General features: G+C 46.0%; 1 protein-coding gene across 3 annotated transcripts; it reads left to right on the top strand.

Moving 5' to 3' along the window:
* The first annotated feature begins 1197 nt into the window (after nt 1–1197).
* klhl12 (kelch-like family member 12) lies at nt 1198–19070 on the top strand. 3 transcript variants are annotated; one of them, XM_088921421.1, is made up of 13 exons: nt 1209–1520; nt 2681–2800; nt 5275–5481; nt 7823–7976; nt 9140–9357; nt 11591–11740; nt 12805–12919; nt 13525–13631; nt 14515–14710; nt 15551–15709; nt 16104–16202; nt 16498–16684; nt 18297–19070. In XM_088921421.1, the coding sequence occupies exons 2-13, from the start codon at nt 2720–2722 to the stop codon at nt 18421–18423; spliced, it is 1800 nt and encodes a 599-aa protein (XP_088777547.1). In that variant the 5' UTR covers nt 1209–1520; nt 2681–2719; the 3' UTR covers nt 18424–19070. The 3 variants fall into 3 exon arrangements, with proteins under 3 accessions (XP_088777548.1, XP_088777547.1, XP_088777546.1); XM_088921422.1 differs by lacking the exon at nt 2681–2800 and having other exon boundaries at nt 1198–1520; XM_088921420.1 differs by lacking the exon at nt 1209–1520 and having other exon boundaries at nt 2475–2800.
* The last annotated feature ends 380 nt before the right edge of the window (nt 19071–19450 follow it).

Here is a 19450-nt window from a genome sequence, read left to right as displayed (position 1 = left end):
TCCCCTGCGATCCTGAATTGTTAGAAGCCGTTAGAAAATGTATGGATTATCTTGTTACTCTTTACATATTAAACTCCCAGCCTCTGCCTCCCAACCTCAGAGCATTGGGTTTTGCTCATATCCTTTTCCTTGTCAAAGACTTACAATTACAAATCATAATACAGCCTCATCTGCTGAAAGGAAAGCATGATTCTGCTGCACGATGAGCTGTGCCTCTTTTTATTTTTTGGCATCTCTTGTAGGTATGGCAAGTACTTAAGAAGGTTCTGAAATAATTACACAGACCAAAGCTGCATTCTACTAGTGCTCTCCATCCCAAAGAATTCCAAAGTTCTTTATAAAGAAATAGGCCCCCTCTTCCTCCAGCACTGAAGCACAGCCCCCACCTGAGAGGCACCACTGGTAGGCACCAGCAGCCCCACTGCACAGCTGGTCAGGGGGAGAAATGAGCAACTGCTTCGACTGAATTAAGGGAAGATAAAGGGGAAGCTACATGGTACAAGCCCAGGGTAGAATTAAGCAGGACACCAGAACTGACACCCCTACTAAACAAAGTCTTTACCTCAGATTAATGTATCACCCGAAGACCAGCACCTCCTGCAGCACGGTGTCCGCGATCATCATCCCAATCGTACTCGGACCTTGGTTTTTGAACAGTGTGGTCAGGATGGAAGAGCACCACCTATTGGCCCAACAACACCACTTACAGCAGCACCTGGAGCTGTGATTCTCAGCCCCGGTTTGGGAACTACCCCTGTGTCCTTTGCTTTTTTGTTCCAGTAATGAACATGCTGTCTTTATTTAAATTAACCGGTGGAAACAAAAACACTGCAGTTAACCGTCTCCTCATAATATTTTTTTCCATGATCTGAAACATCTGTCTTAGTGTTTCTGATAATTTCTAATTCCATACTACACAAGAACTGTGAAAGCGGCAGGAAAGGGGAGAGTCGAGTGCTTTTTGGGGTTATTGAAAAGCCAAAAAAAAAACAATAACGTCAAAACAAATACTTAAATATGTAAATACTCGTACAAATAATTACCTGCTATCACGTAAATGTATTACACATTTATGTAAACTGCAACATAACTGTGATTTTATGCACAGATTCTTTACATTAAATAGCAGTTTAAGCATTTTTAATAGAGAAAAGAAGGCGCGTTCACGGCCGTGGGAATCCTCGGGCGTGTGCACCTTGTGTGTGACCATGACGTCATTGTGTTGTGTTTGCAACTGGTACCTGGGACTTTTATCTTCCTGGATAGCACAGTGTTTTTCATGAAAACTGTGTGACTGTGGGGATTTTGAATACAGTTACGAGCTAACCAAACTATCTTGTCTTGAGAGGATTAGAAACGTGGACGTTTGTTTCGGTAACACTTGATTTTAGTTAGAAAGATCCCAACAGACGCGGGCCGCGGAGAAGAACCGCGGTGTGGGAGTGACGGATACGCCGGAGTATGGAGCGTCTTTGCTGGGGGTTGTAGCTGTGCAAATCACCGGAGCGTCTCATCTGCTGGTAAATAACGTTTTGTCCGTAATAAAGTACACTGCATTCAAATAACATTACATCTGAGCTTGTTGACCTCTAAAATCACATAACGGGCTGTTGCATTTGACCTCTTGAGGTGATCTGGTTGTTATAAACATGTCCACCGGCTAGGAAAATAAATATCATATATCTCAGTATTTTGCATCTTGTAAGCACTGGATTCATATTCTGTTCATAATGATACCTCGTGCTCGAATAGGATTCTCTTAGTAAATCATTCTTAAATCGTGCGGTCAGATACGGGTCTGTGCACAATACGTATTTGGCACACTCTAAAGTTAAACTGCTATGTTAACTGGTGCTTTTCGGACCAGCATTAGCAGCAAAGCTTTGTGAAATCGATCGGCCGTGAGCTTTGGCAAGGTGACCCGGATGCCCGATTGTACGTGTCGTGGGGTACCGAGGACTGAAGGGCGCCGTTTGTCGTATTACACTTCTAACATGAAATGTATTACATAATTGCTTTTTTTTTTGCACGCCACGAAATGAAAAACTAACAACTTTCATTGTACCCACAAAAGACAGTTGTGTTACTCTACCCATATAATGACATACAGACTTTCAATTTTCAGACAAAAACATGTTTATTTTGTATACGAATATTGCAAATTGATATTCAAGTCGTGCGCTCGAAGCGGAATACCTTTGACCTTTGTTGGCATGACAACCAAGGATCAGTGGCCATGGACGTACACAATGGTTCTGCTCATGCGCTGGAGTAGTGCGCTTCCTTAGGAACAATTAGTTCCTTAGGAACAATGTACTGTAGTTTATACTGTAAACGGTTACTAGAGATAGCCAGTGGCTATTTTCTTACGTGAATTTTTGATTGTTTTCAAATTATTTAAATAAAAAAATTCACCTAGATAACACGAAGTCTGACAGTACCAGCTAAGACAAGAATGCTTTTCTTGAAAAACGTTCCTCCGTTCATCTGTTTTCTAATGGCATCTTCCACTTCAAAGTCGTGGGGGAGCCAGAGTTTATCTCTGCGACAGGCACAAGGCAGGATTACACCCTGAATGGACACCTGTCCATCACAGGGCAAACAGACATACACTCACATTAGGGCCAGTTTTCTCAGAAGCCAATTAACCTACAAGTTAATTGTCTTTGGACTGTTGGAGGAAACCGGGAGGAAACAGAAGCACCCTGAGGAAACACACATGAGCAGACGGAGAACATACAAATTCCACGCAGACAGCACCCCACGTCCAGAGCTGAACCCAGGGCCACAGCTCCACGAGGTAGCAATTCTAACCACTCTACCACTGTTTTTCACAAAACCTATCTTATGTTATTTATGTTGTATATATGTTGTATTTAAAAAAGTATTAATAAAATTTCCTTGCATTTATATTTCACTTTTAATCCCAAAAGTCCCCTAAGCACTTTACATGAAGGAGGGAACCCCGTTTTTTCATCCATCATTAATGAGTAGTTCCCACCTGAGTGAGTGTGGCAGCTGTTCTCTGTCAGCGGTGCTGCAAAACAGTTGATGAGGTGGAAAATTGAGAAATTACTTCTAGCTACATTCACGGGGAACTTGAGCAAAGCCACACTGTACAAGCACAGAGTGAAATTTAGCCAGGATACTGTTACAACACCCTACTTTTTCAAAAAGTGCAGTAGGATCGTTAATGACCAACTTAATGTCTCTTGTGAAGGATAGTATCTTCAGCCAGTGTACTACGTTAATTACTAATAATAATTCCATACACTTATATAGTGCTTTTCTGGACACTCCACTCAAAATGCAATACAGGTAAAGGGAACTCCCCTCCACCGCCAATGTGTAGCACCACCTGGATGATGCAACAGCAGCTGTAGAGTGCTAGTATGCTCACCACACACCAGCTACCAGTGGGGAGGAGAACAAAGTGATGAAGCCAGAGATGGGGATTATTAGGAGACCATGATTGGTAAAGGCCAGGGAGAAATTTGGCCAGGACACAGGGCCACTGCTGGTGGTTCTTGTTCTTGGAAATTCAAGTCCAGAAAAAAGGGTACCAGATTCTGGTCCACAAGTGCCACTTACAACAATGACCTGTTTATCCTGAAGATACCAGTACAGACCAGGTCCAACCTTGCTTATCCTCTGAGATCTCATGAGATCGAGCTACAGGGTGCTGACACTGCTGTCACACTGCTACATCAACCAGACTCATATGGGGCTAAAAAGTGCAGTTCACCCTAAAGGTTTCTAAAAAGGTTTCCATAATAGGAATTCACTCATAGGCTATAGTGCATCTGTCACCTCGTTGACATACAGAAGCCATTCTGCACCAGGAGACCCCCTGCACAGAAGATCAGGTAGACAAGAGAGAATCTGCTTCATCAGGCTGTTGATGTATAAGTAATGTACATATTTACCAAATTTCCTACTCTCATTTGGAAATTGTCTTATGCAACAGGTGTTTAGTAAATTATCAATAATTATTCCTTGTTCCAGATAGCTTTTGTATAAAGCAATGTTCACAATTTTAAAAGTTCTTCATTAATATTCTTTGTTGTTCCCGGATCCTTATTTCCCAGTTGATCCTGCAGTAATCCATTGTGTTCAGTTTGTTGGTACTTTTCAGGATTTTCTAATGTTTCTGTAAGGTACTGTCTTAATCTTCGTTGATGGAGACTGAAGAACTTTTTTTTTCTAACCTGTGTCTTTAATGGCCAGGAGTTAACCTAGTCACATTGCTTTGAATTTTGACCAGGACAGCAAAGTTCTTCTTATGTGTTTCTGAATGCCTTGTTTTTGGCTGAGAACTGACTTGACCCATGTGTACCACGCTATCTGCAAACTCCCAGGCTGTCTTCATTTCACTGCTTTTCAGGCGTCATCCATGTCACCCATCCTAAACAGGACATAGGGACATAGCTTACAAACAAGATGAGGCCATAGTCTCCCCTTGCCTGTTTTGTAGTCAGTAGTTATTGTATTGTAGAAATTGATCTCAGGATCTCATTCACCTGTTTCTTGAAAGAAGCCAGGGTATCAGCTTTAACAGCATGATGGGGCAGTTGTTTCCACACTCCCAGTTCCATTCAGTTTATTTGTCATATGCACAGGTGCAATGACATGCTTATTTGCATGTATGCTCCAATACAAAGATGTTAAGGACAGACCAAAACAGAAACACAAAACAGCAGCAGCAACAACAAAGTTAAAAAAAAACATGCAACTTAAATACAAGTCAGCACAAGCAGTGTGGGAAAAAACCCATCAGTGTGAGTCAGTGGTAGGGGTAGAGTTCAATAATCTGACAGCTTGCGGGAAGAAATTGTCTCCGAATCTGGAGGTACTTGCCTTTATGTTTCAATAATGCTTACCAGAGGGAAGGGGAGAGAAAAGTGAGAAACCAGCATGATTGTTGTCCTTAACAATACTTCCAGCTTTCCGAAAGCAGCGAGTTGTAAAAATGTCCACAATAGAGGAGAGCTGTACTCCAATAATGGAGTGGGCTGACCTGATCACCCCCCGCAACGCCTTCCGAGCTGTAGCCAAACCACAAATATCACACGTGAGCAACAGCACACCTGTAAAATGTAGTTAAGGATAGCTGAAGTCTATCAAATAGTTGAAGTGAATAGTCCCCTAACCCCAATTCCATGTAGTTTCCACTTGTGCCCTCCGCTTCAGTATGTTTTCTGTAAAAAGCTTCAGAGTAACCTGCACTGTAGATGAGCTTACAAACAAAATGATCCTTATGGGTTCCTCTTCCAGGTGAATGTCCCCATCCCTGTTGCCATGGCTCCCAAGGACATCATGACCAACTCCCACGCGAAGTCCATTCTTAACTCCATGAACGCTCTGCGCAAGAGCAACACACTGTGTGATATCACCCTTAAGGTGGAGAACACCAACTTCCCCGCCCACCGCATCGTCCTGGCTGCCTGCAGCGACTACTTCTGCGCCATGTTCACCAGCGAGGTAACACTTCGCTGCCAGAAGTGTGTTGTCACTGTCATTTTGCAGTTGTTCTGTGGGAGTTGGAGCAGTCTAGCTTAAACAGTTTGTGCATCAGAAAGTTCTTCACTGTTCAGGGACTGCGAGACAGCGTGGAACAGGGGTCGATAGAGGGAGAGAAGGAGTTTGTGACGGCAATATGTTTTTACTGTAAATGTTTGTTAACTAAATCTACTTTGGCAGAACTGTACTTCTTCGGTCATGCCATTAAGGATCTTTGAAATGAGTTTCTGAGGGCCTGACTGAAACAGAGTGATGTGTCAGTGGGAGAGGTAAGGCTAAACAGCACAGATCTGAGCCAATCTCAAGAGCTGAGGGACTGGAGGAACTTTGACTTCATTCAATCACTAGAAGGTGCTATTGAGCTGTTGCTCAGGGACCAGATTCAACTTCTGTTTCTAACAGGTGCCAGGCATTTTGTCCTTGTTACCTTCCTTTAAATGAGTGATTATTTTCAAATGCAACAGTTCTAAATAGTAATGACTTTCATTCAACCCACTGAAACAATCTGCATAGTTCTGCAACAGCAAACTGATGCTATTGTTAATGTCAGTGATGACGACATCAGGATCAGACCAGGTACATTTTAATAATAATATTAATCCTTAAACTTATATAGTGCTTTTCAGACCACTCAAGGAGCTTTACGGGTAATGGGGACTCCCCTCCACCAGCACCAATGGGCAGCCCCACCTGGATGATACTACGGCAGCCATGGTGCACCAGTATGCTCACCACAGACCAGCTATCAGTGGGGAGGAGAGCAGAGTGATGAAGCCAGTTCAGAGATGGGGATTATTAGGAGGCCATGATTGGTAAAGGCCAATGGGAAATTTGGCCAGGATGCCAGTAACACCCCTACACTTTCCAAGAAATGTCCTGGGATTTTTAATGACCATAGAGGGTCAGGACTTCGATTTTACATCTCATCCGAAGGACAGCACCTTTTTACAGTATAGTGTCCCCGTCACTATACTGGGACATTAGGACTGCAGGGTGAGCGCCCCCTACTGGTCCCATTAACACCTCTTCCAGAGCAACCTTAACTTTCCCAGGAGGTCCCCCATGCAGGTACTGGCCAGCCTCACACCTGCTGAGCTTTAGTGAGTTGCCAGTTGGGAGTTGCAGGGTTATGTAGCTTTTAACAATCCTTAAATGACATGGTACATTAAAACTGTATACCCCAGAGACGTATGGTAAGGCAAGGTTCAGAGAGCTATTAATTGTGACAGCAATAACAGATACCTGCTGGATTGCAGACATAAGCATTTCTACCCTTTGAATTAATTTATGTAATCCACTAGAATGTCACAGCCATCACATAAATGACATGCAATGTACAAACATGATGGCAACGACAGTGTTTATGACATTTAATACATTACTGAGAGATGTAGTTCAGGTGGGGAGCTGCGTCGGCATGCGTAGGCTGCAAAGGAACAAGTAAAGGTTTATTCCATGCTGAAAAGAGAAGAAAGAAAACACAACGTTTCAGCCGTGGAGCCTTCTTCAGGTGTGAGAAAGACAGGGCAGTAAGCAAAGGTAAAGGTAAACAAAAGCTGGGAGAGGGGAGGGGCGGGAGGCGGGAGCAGGGGACAGACAGAGTGGCCAATCAGGTAGTGTGAAGTCAGGACAGGTGAAGAGAGGTGTGAAATGAAACCTACAATGAATAGAGAGAATTTAGAAGAAAATGAGTGTCGTTGAGAGAAGGTGGCTCCACGGCCGAAACGTAGTGTTTTCTTTCTTCTCTTTTCAGCATGGAATAAACCTATTACTTGTTCCATTACTGAGCGATCTTGTGAGTGATGCAGAGCTACAGCGTGAAAACATTTAGAACAGATCCAGCAGCCTGGGAATTGCTATAAGGCTGCATCCTCTTCAGCACCAGGATTTGTCTGAACAGAAACGCACTCTGGTTTGCACTGTTCAGCGTTGTTCCCCACTCCACTGGGCTTTTCCCTGAAGGTGCCCCATGCTGATGCTTCAGTCTTGACCTGAGCTCGATGCATCGATCTGGAGCAGTGGGACATGTGCTTTGCACTCCAGCTGCATCGCTGTGGATGGATCTGTGCATGGTTTGCTGTCGACACAGCTGGTTTGCTGGTGTTTCTGGCTGCGGCGCCAAGTTTTATTTTTATATTGGGCTGATACAAAATGAGATAAAATGGCTGTTTCTTTGGGGGAAAAAACTGTACCTTGCAAGCAGTTGCCTGCAGATTGCCCCAAGTTGCATCAGCTGCCACCGGTGTGTGTGAGAGCGCGCAGCTGAACTCTTGAAGGCCCTGTCGCTGCTCTGTGCTTGCAGCTCTCGGAGAAGGGAAAGCCTTTCGTGGACATCCAGGGCCTGACGGCTTCCACCATGGAGATCCTGCTGGACTTTGTGTACACGGAGACGGTCCTGGTGACGGTGGAGAACGTGCAGGAGCTGCTGCCTGCTGCCTGTCTGCTGCAGCTGAAAGGTGAGGGGGGAGTGGGGCATGCTGGGATGTGCATGACTGTGTATAGGGTACTGTACATGTCCCAGACACGTGACAGGAAGTCAGTTCGGCGTGGGCAAGAACCTGAAAACAGTTGCATTCTGTAACCTCTTCCTGTTGTGCCGTCACACAATTGGTGCAAGCTGTTAGATTAGTGCAAGCACGTAATTTATTCTCTGTTCTTGTTTTGTGACATTGCACTCATTCACAGTTATACCACAACCAGTGTACCCAATGTTGCATTAAATCTTAAAGTAAAACCTAATTCATAGACAAGACACTTTTTCAGAGCTCAGAGAGAGAAAGCTGTGTTAATACGTATGTTTCAGTAGGACCCAGATAGTGAAGGTTGCCAGTAATTTGAGGAAAAATATACAGGTTACAGAAGAACCCACTGATGACTCAGTGCCTGCAGAATGACATGCACATAAAAGAATTGAAACTGGACTGGGGTAGAAACCACCACCACCAAGCAGGTTTATCTTGACCAAGAGATAAAGATGACTAGGTGGCAGCCCACTGAAGCTTACCAGGTCCGAGCCTGGTCAGTACCTGGATGGGAGACCTCCTGGGAAAAACTAAAATAAAGTTCAAGTTCAGTTGCTGCTGGAAGATGTGTTCGATGGACCAGTAGGGGGCATCCTCATCCTGACTCTCTGTGGTCATGAAAAATCCCAGGGCTTTTCTCGGAAAAAGTAGTGGTGTTACCCCGGCGTCCTGGCCAAATTTCTTCCTGGCCTTCACCAATCATGGCCTCCTAATAATCCCCCTCTCTGAACTGGCTTAATCACTCTGTTCTCCTCCCCACTGATAGCTGGTGTGTGGTGAGGGTACTGGTCACGATGGCTGCTGTTGCATCATCCAGGTGGAGCTGCACACTGGTGGTGGTGGAGGGGAGTCCCAGTTACCTGTAAAGCACTTTGAGTGGAGTGTCCAGAAAAGAGCTATATAGGCGTAAGGAATTTATTATTATTATTAAGGTGAACTCAGTGTCCGACAGCCTGTCATGGAACAGCGAGGTTCTGTTCTGCAAGGGTTATAGACATTTTCATTGGCGCCCCACTTGTCGGCGGAGCGGTTCCGAGAGAACAAACCCGCGCTCATGCGCGCTTGCGTGTGTTTGTCCCCCTCCCCCGGGGGCTCAGGTGTGAAGCAGGCGTGCTGCGAGTTCCTGGAGAGCCAGCTGGACCCGTCCAACTGCCTGGGGATCCGGGACTTCGCCGAGACGCACAACTGCGTGGACCTCATGCAGGCGGCGGAGGTGTTCAGCCAGAAGAACTTCCCCGACGTGGTGCAGCACGAGGAGTTCATGCTGCTCAGCAAGGAGGAGGTGGAGAAGCTCATTAAGTGCGACGAGATCCAGGTGTGCAGCCCCACGCTCGCGGAGGGATGACCCCAGCGCTGTGTGCGTGCCAGGGAAAGGCTGTGTAGACATCTGATTCATTGCAGGTTTTAAGAGCACCATGTTCCTACATAAATTGCAGGAAGCTGAAAAACAACACAGTCAATAGTGTTTTAGTGCTGATTATGAGCCTATGCAGCCAACAGCCATATAACCCTGCAGCTCTCAACTGGCAACCCACTGAAGCTCAGCAGGGTTGAGCCTGGCCAGTACCTGGATGGGAGACCTCCTGGGAAGCTATGGTTGCTGCTGGAAGTGGTGTTATTGGAACTAGTGGAGGGCGCCCACCCTGCGGTCTGTGTGGGTCCTAATGCCCCAGAATAGTGGAGGGAACACTATACTGTAGTGAGCGCCATCTTTCGGATGAGAGGTTACACTGAGGTCCCGACTCTCAGTGGACATTAAAGATCCCCGGTCATTTCTCGATAAGAGTAGGGAGTTATCCTGGTGTTGAGGCCAAATTTCCCCTCTCAGCCTTTACTGTGGCCTCCAAATTGTCCCCAGGTATGATTGGCTTGCACTTGCCCTGCGATGGACTGGCGCCCTGTCCAGGGTGTACCCTGCCTTGTGCTCATTGCTTGCCGGGTAGGCTCCGGCTTCTCGCGACACCATGTGGTATAAAGCGGTTTGGCAAATGCCATGATATGAGTCTATGCATGCCTGCTCATGATCAATACTAAACCAACTTATTAATCTTATTGTTATCCAGCTTACCAGCTGGCAACCATCTTATTATTGTTCCACCAACAGCAGGCGCTTGATCAGCGATGGCAACTTGTAAAGCCTGAAATGGATCACTGTGCTTTGCAATGAGAATCATTCTTGTGAATCTGCTGCACACTGCCCACCAGTGTGGCTCCAGAAAGCCTCCTCAGCACATCGATTTCAAGATGCAGTGTAGAGAGCAAAAGGGAAAATACAGAAAAGAGGAAGTCCTTCTGTTTGTTTTGTGTTCATTTCCATCTTGCAAGAACAGGCAACTTTCAACAGCCTCATTCCGGCATGGTGAAAGTTAACAATGAAATAAATTTGCAGTGACTCAGAAGACAACTGAACAAAAAGACAATTGGACAAAAAGATTGTGGCTTGGTGTAGGTGGTCTGTGGAAATTCTGTGGTAAGTGCAGTAGTGGGCGCTTATCAGTGGGCTGAAATCTCTTTACCTCTTTATGTCGCCGGCTATTTGTACGGGCTTGTGCTAACCTGCTGGCGAGCAGTACTTGTTTCCTGTGTAGTTTTGGCTGGTATTGAAGTTGGGGCCCAAACGTTGTCTTACTAATCAGGCTCTGTCCATCCATTCAGCTCTCTGTATTGCAGAGCTGATGTTCAGCTGCGACAGCAAAAGTAGTAATATAGCCTATATCTCTGCTGCGATAGTGTGCAAGAATATCTTACCTTCTGTGATGAAAGTTGAGCAACAGTTAGAGTATACCTCAGAGAGATGCATGTTTCCAAATAATGTGTATTTGCCTTCCCAAATTAGTGAGTAGCCCCGTTTTAATATTTATTTGTATAAATGCACATATGAATGTTTTTGTTTTATCCACTTAGGACTGTGATTCCAATTTGAAGGGCAGGTTTATAAGTCGTGCTGTCAGAATGGATCATGGGTGAAGAGGCGGCCCAGTGGAATCTGAACCGGCAGCATGCCTATCTGTCCTGCCTCATGCATGTTTGTTGAGGACATTCCATTCTTTACACTTCGGTGCCTTCCCAGAGAAATCCAGGCATCTTTCATGTACAACATACGCAGTTCCTGGAGAGCCTGCTGGCTTATATTCATTGTTCCGGCCTGAGTAGTCAATTAAACAATTAACCACATTATTTTCTCGTTTAGCGCAGCATGGTGACACAGTGGTTAGCATTGCTGCCTTGGAGCACTGGCACCCTTGGTTCAGTTCTGGGCCTGGGGTGCTATCCGTGTGGAGTTTGGCTGCTGGTGTGAGTGTATGTGTCTGCGTGTCTGCCCTATGATGGACTGGAGTCCTGTCCTGTCCTGTATGCCTGCACGAGCCTGAATTGGATGAAGCATTAGAAAATGGTCGGGTGGGTAGATCCCCAATGTAGAATGAAGATCCTTCCACGCAGTTGATGTACCCTCAAGGTGCGACAGCTTGTCATTTCTTTGGTATTTGTCATTTCTTTGGTATGTCCCAGCACAGCAAGCTTCTTTTTTTTTCCGAAACACCTGCCAGGTGGACTCGGAGGAGCCGGTGTTTGAGGCCGTGCTGACCTGGGTGAAGCACTCACGCAAAGAGAGGGAGCCCTTCCTGCCAGACATGCTGCAGTACGTCCGCATGCCCCTGCTCACCCCCCGCTACATCACCGACGTCATCGACACCGAGGTGGGGTCTCTGGGCGCGCCTGCGCGTGTTGTGACAAAACCGTCGGGCGTGTCGTGACGTGAACTATCCAGTAGGCAGGTCCATGTCGACAGCCACACAGCTGCAAGGCTCAATGAAACCAAGTGCTCTTTTTATTTATAGTGTGGGGGGCGGGGGAATCGAAATACACCACAACCGAAAACAAAAGCCAAAGCTCTTTTGAGCTCTTGTCTACACTTCTTTTTTAATTCACTAACTAAAGTGGCAGAGCAGCTAAATTGCTTACCAGCCTTCAAATAAACAGTTCTCAGAACCCATCTCTTCTTAAAATTCTTCCATCTGAACAAAGTCTCTCTCCCTGAGACTCTTCACCAAATTTCCAAAACTCAGTTCTTTTATTCGGCATTCAGTCCTCCTCCCTCTGCCAAGTGGTGCACGCAGGGGTTCTCAGTTCTGCCCCTTCGGACAACAGACATCCACTCCCCCTGACTGCGCGTGAAGTGTCCTATTCCTGCTTTTTAAACAGTCAGCTGACCAGCTGGCCTTCTTCTGCTGGTCAGGTGACAGAGCAGCAGCTTGTTCCCCCAGAGGGTTCTGGGGAATGTCATCCTGGCAGGGCTGTGCTCTCACAGTGTTTAAACAGAGGACTGACTGCTCCTGCTTGGTAACAGTCATCCAGAGCTCAGCCTGTGGGAAACACAGCAAAACAGATGGGTCCATTTCAGGTTTTCCCTTTCCCAGACTCCAGTTCAGGTCAAAATGATGAAGTAGAAAGCTTATTATGATTTTAACTCCTTGTGGCTATTTATGCAAATTCACTCTCTGTAGTGAGGTAGTGAGGTAGTGAACCTCAGATGCCCATCACCTGTTTTCAGCGTTGGCATATAAATCCCAGAATGCAGTGCAGTGCAATAAGAGCCTAATTTCAATTTTTGAAGTTGATAGGAGGGATTCCTTGACAAGTAACACTTGCTTCTTGTTAAGTAGGGCTTCTCTAGTGGTCTCCTTGGGCTGGGGCAGACTGGGATTGGAGGGGGAGGGGTTTCTTCTCTGGACCCAGGCCAGCCACCCCTGTCCTGTCCCAGCCCTTGATTAGATGCAGCCTGCAGTGCAGAGACCTCGTCGATGAAGCCAAGAAGTTCCACCTGAGGCCAGAGCTGAGGAGCCAGATGCAGGGGCCTCGCACCCGTGCTCGACTAGGTACTGCACCGCTAAGATTTAGAAAGTTAAGAACAAGAGGGCAGCCTTTTGGGAGTTTTTCAGGGTCACTCCTTTGTGGCCCCAAGCTAGTTAACCGAGAGGCCCACTGTGGCCAGACTGACCAACTGTACTAACTGTAACTACAGGAAGAGAAAAGTAAGACTCATTTTAAAATTTCAAAGTTAAAAAATAAATGCTGTCTACTGCTTTTGAAGGGTTTTTGATGTTGTAGAAGCCTGGCTATGGATATGTGGCCTAATGATTGTGTAGCACAGAGGTAGGAAGCTGATTATTCAGTTTTTCCTACCGAGTTTGAACTCTGTGTCCCTGAGATTGCAGGTTTAGATCCTGGCTTTGCCACTCTGGGAGTGTAAGCCAACCACAGACTGGGGAAGCTAGCCAAGGGATTGTCTTGGTGTGACCATCTGAGTGTACTTGTGGGACCAACATGACACTATTGTGACCCAAGGCTCTCTGCCATTTTCTCAGCTGATCAGTAACATTAAAAAACAAATAGCCTCGTCTAGTGTCAGCTTGAGGCAAAACAAAGGCAGTGGAATCACATTAATCTGTGCCTGACAGCACACACTTCTGTGCTCTGACAGGAGCCAACGAGGTCCTGCTGGTGATTGGAGGCTTCGGAAGTCAGCAGTCTCCCATTGACATTGTAGAGAAATATGACCCCAAGACACAGGAGTGGAGCTTTCTGCCAGTAAGTACCTCCTGGTTTAGTTACTAGACTGCTCATGGGCTGCAGGCTCTTGCATAATAGCGAACACTAAGTGCTAGACATTTCACACACCTTGTAAATGTATTTAAAAAACTGAACAACACACGTTTTCAAAAGGAGAAGGGAATAAGTGCAGACATTTTTTAGTGAGTGATTCGTGTCTTTTTGTGAGCAACAGTAATGTTTTTTGTTTTTTTTTTCTTTTTGCTGACGTAAAACGGTATCATTTTGAATCTTTATTTGTAATCTTTTAAAGTAAATTAATTTAAAACAGGAAGAAGTATTTTGTATGCTAATTCCTTCATCTTAAGAAAGCAAAAATACCAGCAGAAACCTTGGTTTGTAAGGTTAGGTTAGGGATTGGACCTAGTATCAGGGTTAGTGTTGAACATCAGGGTTAGGCTACATGTCATCTGTGATCTCTCAGGTGGTCGAGGATTGAGAAACACATTTGTATCATTAGTGAAACTGGATCTTGTTGCCTGTAAAATCTGGAACGGATCAAACTGCTCTGCAATAGGAGCCTGATATTCTACCTTGAACGAGGAGTGAAGAGCTGTAGGAAAAGGTGATTAGATACTTGAAGTTTTGTGCGTGTACTGGTTTCCAGAAAAATATTGAAAGCCATATTTTGTACCCAGTAAAAATCCATCGAAAAAATCTTCTAATTTACCTTCCCCTCTCTCTCGCACACTGGGGAAGGGAAGGATCCAGCAAGTCGTGGTTCGGTTTTAAAAACGTCCACAGTGGTTCAGAATGCTGCCTCTCCCTGACGACACCCAGCTGAGCAGCAGGCGGTTCTCTCTCCTGCGGCCCCTCTGCTCCCGATCGTTAGTGACAGGGCTGGTCTCGCTGGTATCTGCAGAGCGTAACCCGGAAGAGGCGCTACGTGGCCACGGTGTCCCTGAACGACCGCGTGTATGTGATCGGAGGGTACGACGGGCGCTCGCGACTCAGCTCCGTGGAGTGTCTGGACTACACCGGCGATGAGGACGGGGTCTGGTACTCGGTGGCGCCCATGAACGTGCGCCGTGGCCTGGCAGGCGCCACGACGCTGGGAGGTGGGCCCACCCTCGCCTCAGTCACTGAACACACGTGGCCTTTTGAAAAACCGTGCGTCTCTAAAAAGCAGCCAGGAGAGAAAAGCTTTGTGAGATTGTAATGCGCGCTGTCGTGCTCTGAAGGCCCACAACTTCTTTACTAATGATTTTGTGAACACGACACAGAATGTCCCAGCTGTCTATTTCTAAATGGAAACTGGTTAAAAAGTACCAGGATTTCCTCTCTGAGGGGAGAACTGGTAATTTGCTTATTATGGCTTTCAGGTCGGGCGGCATGGTTACCAGTGTGATTGCCAATACTGCCGCGCAGCACTGGGAGCCTGGGATCACTTCCTGGGGTCCTGTCTGAACAGTTTGTATGTTCTCTCCATGTTTGTGTGGGTTTCCTCCGGTTGCTTTGGTTTCTTCCCGCACAGTCCAAAGACTTTGGCTTCTGGCAAGACTGGCCCTGGTGTGAGTGTGTGTGCCTGTCTGTGCTCTGCGCTGGATTGGCATCCCATCCAGGATATATGGAGCCAGGTTGACCTTGTGCCAGTTGATTGGCTCCCCCGCACCCGGTACTGGATAAAGCAGTTAGAAAATGGATGGATAGATGGATGGGTTTTCAGTCCGTTATAATTGCAGATGAACAGATTCTCACAGTCAGCTGCAGGACAATTCTCCATATTTACAGCATGGGCAGGGGCTCGGGACAAGGCCTTTTTTCTCCTGTAAATGCCTGCAAGCAATCTTGTTCTGAAATTGGAACACCGCATAGCGTCTTCACGTGGACTTTTGTCAGCGCTGGACGTGGCTCGTCCGTATCCCAGCCCAGCGCTCATCTGCGCTCTCTGCCTGCAGACATGATCTACGTGGCGGGGGGGTTCGACGGCAGCCGGCGGCACACCAGCATGGAGCGATACGACCCCAACATCGACCAGTGGAGCATGCTGGGAGACATGCAGACTGCCAGGGAGGGAGCTGGGCTGGTGGTGGCCAATGGGCTCATCTACTGTCTCGGTGCGTCTGACGCTGCCTGGCTAGTACTGTATCTTCACTGCGGAAAATGAGCCATTATTAAGGAGATACTGTTTATACCATCTGCTTTTCTCGCGATTTCATCGACACGTTTCCTACAGGAAGATTTGTCAGGGTAAAGAATGAGGTTTATGATGACTGCTCTTCAGTACACACTAGGTTGTTAATTTGCTGTACTTTTTATCTTGCTTTTAGCGCTCTGAAGTGATGTCTTCAGTAGCTGTTTCTGCTTGTATAGTTAGTAATCGTGGCAAACTGCCTGAAAAAAAGCAAAACAAAATATGGTCTGCATCTGCGGTGCTAAGAAATAGATTAAGAATACGTTTAACCTTGAGAGGACGATGGTGTGAGGATGTGGTTGTTGCTGTGGTTTTAGGAGGGTACGATGGTCTGAATATCCTGAGCTCAGTGGAGAGGTATGACCCACACACAGGACACTGGACCAACGTCACCCCCATGGCCACCAAACGCTCAGGTCAGTCAGCTGCTTCCCTCAGTACTGCATGCAGAAGCCTTTGCTTTACAGTGCACAGATGTCAGTTCTTCTTTGTTTTTGTTTTTTAAATAATCTTTTGAACTTTATACATTAAGTGTGAACCTCTGTGATTTTCAAGTGCATACAAGTGGTGGACCACCGAAGAGACTGAAGAGCTCAGTCTCTATATTCAAGAAATAAAGATCTCTGCAGGCAAGGTGGTTGGTGTTCTTGTCCTGGCTATTGACACTCATGCCTTGGACCACTGAGTGAAGGGCCCTTGTGTGTGTGGCAGGGGCTGGAGTGGCCTTGCTCAATGACCACATCTTCGTGGTGGGAGGTTTCGATGGTACGGCACACCTGGCGTCAGTGGAAGCTTACAACATCCGCACCGACTCCTGGACCACCGTCACCAGCATGACCACGCCGCGCTGCTACGTAGGCGCGACGGTCCTCCGAGGTAGACTCTACGCCATTGCTGGGTAAGGACTCGGGCTAATGAAAAATAGAGCAAGTTAAATGTCATTAATATGGCTAGACTGTATTGTCCAGCGGTGCATCCCAAACACTCGTGTATATCCCACGGTATGTCAGATATTTTTCTTGCACACTATTAACCTAAGTGAAAGTCAAACATCCATGGGAATATATTATCTTATATATGCGTACAGTTGGGCAACATAGTGGTACATTGGTTAGCATTGAAGCCTCACAGTGCTGCGGCTCTAGGTTGAATTCTGGACCAGGGGTGCTATCTGTGTAGAGTTTGTATGTGTTCCCTGTGTTCATGTGGGTTTCTTCTGGGTACTCCAGTTTTCAAAGACATACTGATAGGTTAATTGGCTTCTGGAAAAACTGGCTCTGGTTTGAGTGTGATTGTGTCTGTACCTGCCCTGCGAGGGACTAGCGTCCTGTCCAGGGTGTATCCTGTCTTGCAGCCGGTGCTTTTCGGGATAGACTCCAGCTCCCCTCCGCCTTGAATTAAATGAAGCAGATAGAAAATGGATGAATTTGCCAAACAACTGCCGAGTTATCAAGTTCCTTTCCCTTCGTAGTAATATTTTTCTTAACAAACCAATGCTGAGTCTTAACATTCTTCGATAATGGATCTGACTTGATGGTGAATTATAGGATTAGAGAAACGTTCACATCTGCTACATTTTGAACCCTGCAATTGTACAGCATTTACATACGTCATTAGCAGGGCACATGAGGAATCCTCAGAATGGTGGTCTGTGGCATTGCTTTGCTCTTTGTAATCCATCCTTGAGCTGATGGGGTAACGCACACTGTACCTGACATTTACTGTATGTGCCTAAGTAAGTCTCAGCAGTGTTTTAGAATAGAGTGAATGACATCCTCATGTTCCTCAACTAGGAATATGCCAGGCAACATAAAATGCCAAAGGCACTTCAGTCATATACCCTTAGTCAAGCATTTTAGCTTCCCCTTGCTACCGGTCTGCCAATCCTTTTCAGCCATTTCTGCCGTGACTTTGTGAAATCTAGATTGCACTTGGCAAATGGATTCAGTCTTAAAACTGCAGAACCACAGAAAACTCTGTACCTTATTCTGGATCTGTACGTGTCAGCAGATTGGATTTTTCTTTTGTTTCATGGAAGAAGCAATGATCCATGTTTATAACGGATGAGGATATTGGTAATCATGTGTTAGATCCAGCAGTCCCTTTTGTTTCCTTGTGCTGGATTTCAAGGATATAATTCAAAATATTGCTGAGAACCATTTGGGGCTTCAATAGTTTGGCTCCTGCCTTCATCAGTGAAATGTGAACTCCTTATACTACACAGTGTACTTTTTGGCCTTCTTTCAGTTTCCAGTACCAGCCTCCAAACACTGGGAGACCAGGTGTCTGTTGAATTTCTCCAAAGCTCATTAATGATCTCCCAGCCTATGTCAGATCATGCAAGTTAGTTAACATTTAAAAATTATTCATTCTGTTTATTATATTGTATTAGTTTATGTACTGTCTTATTTGTTTTTGCCTCTACCTTGCTGCAATGTACAGACGCTTGAGATGGTGTCATGAAAGGCTCTATATACGATAAAATGACTCCTTTCCTCCGGCTCTTCCAGGTATGATGGGAACTCTCTCCTCAGCAGTATTGAGTGCTATGACCCCGTCATCGACAGCTGGGAGGTGGTGACCTCAATGGCCACCCAGCGCTGCGACGCAGGCGTGTGTGTTCTGAGGGAGAAGTGAGCTGGCCTGGGCAGTGCCCACAGACTGGGCAACACTAGGGGGAGAGAGACTGGCAGCGCCACAGCTGAGTAACTCACATAGGAGAGGGGGAAACCCTGCCATCCCACACCAGTTGGGTTGTCCAGCCCCCTGCTCTGTTGGGTCATCAGCTTCCTTCGTACGGTTCTGTTGCCACTGTGAGAGGCGCTCATCCTTCATCTGTGCACAGGGCCGGGACGGAAGTGTTCATATTTGCATTGTTTTTCATTTTCGAGTCAAAAGATGCAGCTTCTCATTGTCCTCTGTGCATGAATGCCATCGCTGTGATCCACCTGGTTCTCCTCAGTATGGACTTACATGATGTAAGGTTTGTTTAAAGTGCAATATTTTACTGCGAATCGACTGCTGGACTTCACACAGAGCCTTATACCTTCGCACACAGCTGCTCACAGCCCTGTGTGCTGGGGGAGTGGAGCACAGTGAGGCCCCCGTCTTCACATCATGGAGATTTTTCTCTCAATCATGTGGGCGACTTTGGTGTCAATCGGATGCTGGCTTGTTTGTGAAAGAGAGTTCCAGCTTACTTGAAGGATACCTGTCGATTGTCATTTCTGTTGTGTTTGTGTGGAAGAGAGTAGATCAAAAACAATAAACTGTTTTTGCTTAAATTAACTATATCCCTTCATTCTGTGACTCAAGCTATTGTTTTTCTTAGCTGCAATTAGTGAGATACACTTAGCTGGTGAAATTAAAAATGACCATTTTTAGACTAGCTTTGCAGCGAGGAATGGCATTTCTAAAGATACCAACCAATTTAGATGTTATCAGATAAGCCGGTTATGTATTAAAGTAACTAATTTAGGAGAGTTTAAGATCAAATTATGTGTGCTTAACGATCAGACCAGTCTTTAACAGATTATTTTCCTAACTCGGGCTGATCTATAACAGCGGTTCCCTTTTCTGAATTGTGAGGTACGGCTGTGTCTATTAGATTTTGTCCCAGCTGTGCATTGAGTTACCAGAACTAATTGATGCCTTTAACTGAATC

Source organism: Atractosteus spatula, chromosome 7 (assembly GCF_055471065.1).
Source record: "Atractosteus spatula isolate fAtrSpa1 chromosome 7, fAtrSpa1.hap1, whole genome shotgun sequence".
Taxonomy (NCBI): Eukaryota; Metazoa; Chordata; class Actinopteri; order Semionotiformes; family Lepisosteidae; genus Atractosteus; species Atractosteus spatula.
The sequence above is the reverse complement of the archived record's forward strand: the minus strand, read 5'-3'. Positions and strand labels throughout refer to the sequence as shown.

Coding starts and splice junctions, on each gene's coding strand:
- klhl12 (XM_088921420.1), top strand. CDS start 2,576: ATGGACACCTGTCCATCACAGGGCAAACAGACATACACTCACATTAGG. Junction 7,977..9,139: donor CTGTCTGCTGCAGCTGAAAG/GTGAGGGGGGAG, acceptor CCGGGGGCTCAG/GTGTGAAGCAGGCGTGCTGC. Junction 12,920..13,524: donor TCGCACCCGTGCTCGACTAG/GTACTGCACCGC, acceptor GTGCTCTGACAG/GAGCCAACGAGGTCCTGCTG.